The 4,094-nt window shown below is 48.0% G+C and overlaps 1 protein-coding gene across 1 annotated transcript; it reads left to right on the forward strand.

The window, feature by feature from the left end:
- Window positions 1–505: 505 nt before the first annotated feature.
- LOC109794209 (SAUR-like auxin-responsive protein family) lies at window positions 506–3,885 on the forward strand. The gene has a single exon (XM_083062575.1). The coding sequence runs from the start codon at window positions 3,343–3,345 to the stop codon at window positions 3,721–3,723; it is 381 nt and encodes a 126-aa protein (XP_082918701.1). The 5' UTR covers window positions 506–3,342; the 3' UTR covers window positions 3,724–3,885.
- Window positions 3,886–4,094: the final 209 nt, after the last annotated feature.

The raw sequence follows: 4,094 nt of genomic DNA on the forward strand, positions 1-4,094 counted from the left end.
CCCATCTGGGTGACTTGTCCATGCCTCGAACCGAGTTGAAATGAAATTAGGTCTTCGGCGGGTTCGATTCGCTCTTCTTCACCCAACCGAGGATCAAGATCAATGCCTTCGGTCGTCTCCTGTCTGACTACATTCACCCGGTTCGTTGTCGTCGGGGAATCGGCAATGGGCTTTACTTTCAAACTGGAGAGGTAGCATTCTCTTGCTGTTTTCTGGTCGGCGTGCACGGTGATTACCTGCCCATCCCTCGACGGGAATTTCATGCATAGGTGGAGTGTCGAAACAATAGCCCCTAACGCATTGATCGACGGTCGGCCTAAAAGAACGTTGTATGATGTGTTTGCGTGCACCACAATGTAATGGATTTTTATCTCGTGGCAAGACTTTTGATCGAACCCGAAGCGGGTATACAAGTCGATGATTCCCCTGGTCATCACTCTTTCGCCTGAGAAGCTGACCAGTGGTTCGTGGTATGGCTCTAGGCTCTCCTCCGGGATTCCAAGCTGCACGAAAGTGTTCCAGTACAAGATGTCGGCCGAGCTTCCCTGGTCGACCAATGTTTTCTTCACGATGCAGTTGTGCATTTCGACCAAGATCACCATGGGGTCGTCCTGTACGGGGTCAACGCTACAGAAATCTCGGTCGGAAAAGGTTATAGGCGGCATTCTCGGCATCCTCGACTGGTTCACACTATTTACTGATCGGACGGCACGGAGGTGTCGTTTTCGTGCTGAAGAAGTAGACCCTCCTCCGTCGAAACCTCCGGCTATTGTGTTGATCACCTTTCGTGGTTGGTCATTGTCTTCCCTGGGGCGCTGCGATCGATCTTGCCTTTCGGGCGAACGCGATCGGCGACGTCGGTCTCTTGGCAGACGAGCTTCGCGGGAGTGGTGGTCTCTTTCCCTTGACTGGTGGTCTTGGGGGGTGATAAAGCTTCTTAGGTGACCCTGCTTGATAAGGTCCTCGAGCTTGTCCTTCAGCGCTGAGCATTCTTTGGTGGAGTGCCCCCTGTTTCGGTGGAATCGGCACGTCTTGGCCTTGTCGGCTCTGGGGGGCGTGTTCGTCCTCTTCGGCATCGCAAGGATCTCTGATGCGAGGGCCTGTTCCATTACTTTGGCCCTACTCGCATTGAGGGGAGTATACGCCGTGTAGCGAGGTCCTCTCGGGGGGCGAGTATTTGGGGGCTCGGCGTTCGTTTTCTTTACTTGCTCTCGGCTAGATTCTTTTCGGCTATAATTTTCTTCGACCCTGGCCTGGTTCCGGGTCTCTGCAAGCTCTTCCATTTGCATGTACTTCTCGGCTCGGCGCCGGAGGTCGTTCATATCGGCTGGCGGCTTCTTGCACAAGCTGTTAACGAATGGTCCCGGCCTGAGGGCCGTGTTTAGCCGGTCCAATGCCACGGCGGGATTAAGATCACCAATCTCCATTGCAATCTTGTTGAATCGGTCCATGAAGCTTCTCAGGCTTTCCTTCTTTTCTTGACGAACCCCCGCCAAGGCTAAAAAGGTCGTCTTGTAAGGCTTGCTCGTTGCGAATTGTAGGGTGAACTGGGACGATAATTCGCTGAACGAGTCAATGGAGGCGCTCGACAGTCTCGTGAACCAACTCAAAGCCCTTCCTTTCAGCGACGTGGGGAATATCCGGCACAACGCCAAGTCGTCTTGAGTGGAGAGGGTTGCTTGAGTCAGAAAAACGTTCAAGTGTTCCTCGGGGTCAGACGACCCGTCATACTTCTCGATCGGCAAACTCTACCAATGGTCCAGCAGTGTTGCCTCCATTATTCTACGAGAGAAGGGGTGCCTCAGGGAGTGAGAGGGGGTGTCGGCCTTGTTAGCTATCAGAGAGGTGACCGGTGTTCGGGTGACCTGATCAGTCGGGCGTGATAGGCGGACTCTTCCGCTAGCGTGGGAGTGGATGGAATGTAAGTTTGGTTCAGGTTTCGGAGCTCGGCATTTTGTCGACGTAGCTCGGCCAGCTCGCGGGCATCGGCTTCTCTCTGCCTTCGGATGGCCGCCATTTCCTCGCGTAAAGCACGTAAGTCATCTTGGAAGTTGGGTTGTCCTTGGTCAGTATTCGGCTGCACCTGTTGTACCACAGGCTCCGGTTGGGTCTGAGGCATTCCGTACGGGTAGCGCTCTCGATTGGTCATGACGGGATTATCTTGGGGGTTAGGGATCGGCTGAGTCGTTGTTGATTGTCCTTTACGGGTAACTACCATGTCTTGGTCTCAGTTGGTAGGTTAAAAAGGGGCTGAAATGCCTCTTCGAGCCCCACGGTGGGCGCCAAATGTTCCTGCGTTAGGAAACACTTCGATTATCCTTGTTGTAACGGGTCGGATCTTAGGTCTCGGTCTTCTCGTTCCTATCCGGGTAGTCCGATGTGAGGGGGGTGTGCCTGCAAAGACACTCCAACGCCCAAGTAAGTGCTCGGCGTAATAAATGCGGTAGGTGAAAATTAGTTACGTACCTCGAAGGTGGTCTATTTATAGTGTTTCTTATTGGGCCGTGATTAGGAGCTGGGCCCCGGAAAATTAGGGGGCTAATCCGGCATATTCTTTTAATTAATCCTTTCGTAATCATACTGGTGGAGTCCCGGAGATCGGCCGACTAGACCGACCCCTTTTGCTTGGTAAGCAGTCGGTGTGTTCGGGTAGTGGTTTCGGTTTGCATTGGGTTCGGGAGTTCGGTGGGATCGGTCGGGTTGGCTTCGGTTCGGGAGTTCGGTGGGATCGGTCGGGTTGGCTTCGGTCCCATACGGTATACTACTAAAATTTGTAAAAGTCTATACATTCCGAAATCAAATTCAATTTTAATTTTGCTCAATAAAATTATAACCAGTTAAACATCATTTTTTCTTTCTATCCAAAACTCGTTTTAAGTATAACTCCTTTTAGTTTAATTCAAAATTGTTCCTTATGGGATGACATGGGCACTAGTGGGGTTCAAATCCTTGCTCGGAGGCAGATGGGTTTAGAGAAACAAGGGCTGTGTACTACGGTGCCTGGATCAGTGATGAGTGACAAGACTCACAAGAGCTTCAGTTGTGTCTGTTTGTTTGTCTGTTATGCTTGCAAGTTAAAACTATTATCGTTAAATTTTATTAAAAGGTGACTTGTTTGTGTCACTAAATATGTTTGGTTGCAAATTGACCCCACAATTCAGCACCGGAAAACAATGACTTTGCACCCACTTCTCTCACTAAAAGTACCACACACACTTTTTTGTGAGTGTATTTTAAGTCTCTTTGCCCCTCTTTCTTTCTCTTCAACCATTGGTTCTTCTTAATCAGCCCTCTCCCTCCTTCAACTTCAAATAAACACACAAACCAAAAAAAAATAAAAGCATGAAGAAGATCAATCTATTACTCAGAAAATGCAAGAGTTTGTCAAAGCAGCTAGGAAGATCTTCATCATATAGTAGCCTCAGGTCCAAATCCGCTAAGGAAGACATATGGGGTGGACATGGCACGCAAGAAGATGAACATTGTCAAACTATATTTGTTGGAAGCACAAGGAAACGGTACGTGATCAGCAAAAAGTATCTGAACCATCCTCTTCTGAATGCACTAATTAACAAGTCAAACCAAAAGGAAAGTGATGAAAGTGTGGTGATGGTCAACTGTGAGGTGGTTCTTTTTGATCATCTATTGTGGATGCTAGAAAATGCAGATCCCAAGTTTAGTTCTGACTCTTTGGAGGAATTGGCTGAACTCTATGTGTTTTGAGAGTTTTCAAAGTGGTAGATTGAAAACACCTAATGTAATCAAGTATGTTGGGTTGTGCCTGCATTTTGCAAAATGTAATGGTTCAGAATCCTTTTTGTTTGCTTTATCATAACTTTATCAATTAAATGGTTCTGCAAATTGTATAGCTGACTTTTCTCTTAACTCGTTGGATTTTTCAAGAGACCATATACAGGCTTTGCTTTTGTTCAAAGTTCTGGGGTTTTTAATGAGGAAGGTTCTATTGCATTGGCTGACCCTACAATTATGTTACTACCCCAGAAGTCCTAATGGTATTAGATCCAACAACCGGAGAACCACTCATTTTTTTACCCTTAAAAATATGGATTCCTACGTCAATTAATCCATATAAG

The sequence above is a fragment of the Cajanus cajan genome, chromosome 8 (assembly GCF_000230855.2).
Source record: "Cajanus cajan strain Asha chromosome 8, NIPB_CcT2T_4, whole genome shotgun sequence".
Classification (NCBI taxonomy): domain Eukaryota; kingdom Viridiplantae; phylum Streptophyta; class Magnoliopsida; order Fabales; family Fabaceae; genus Cajanus; species Cajanus cajan.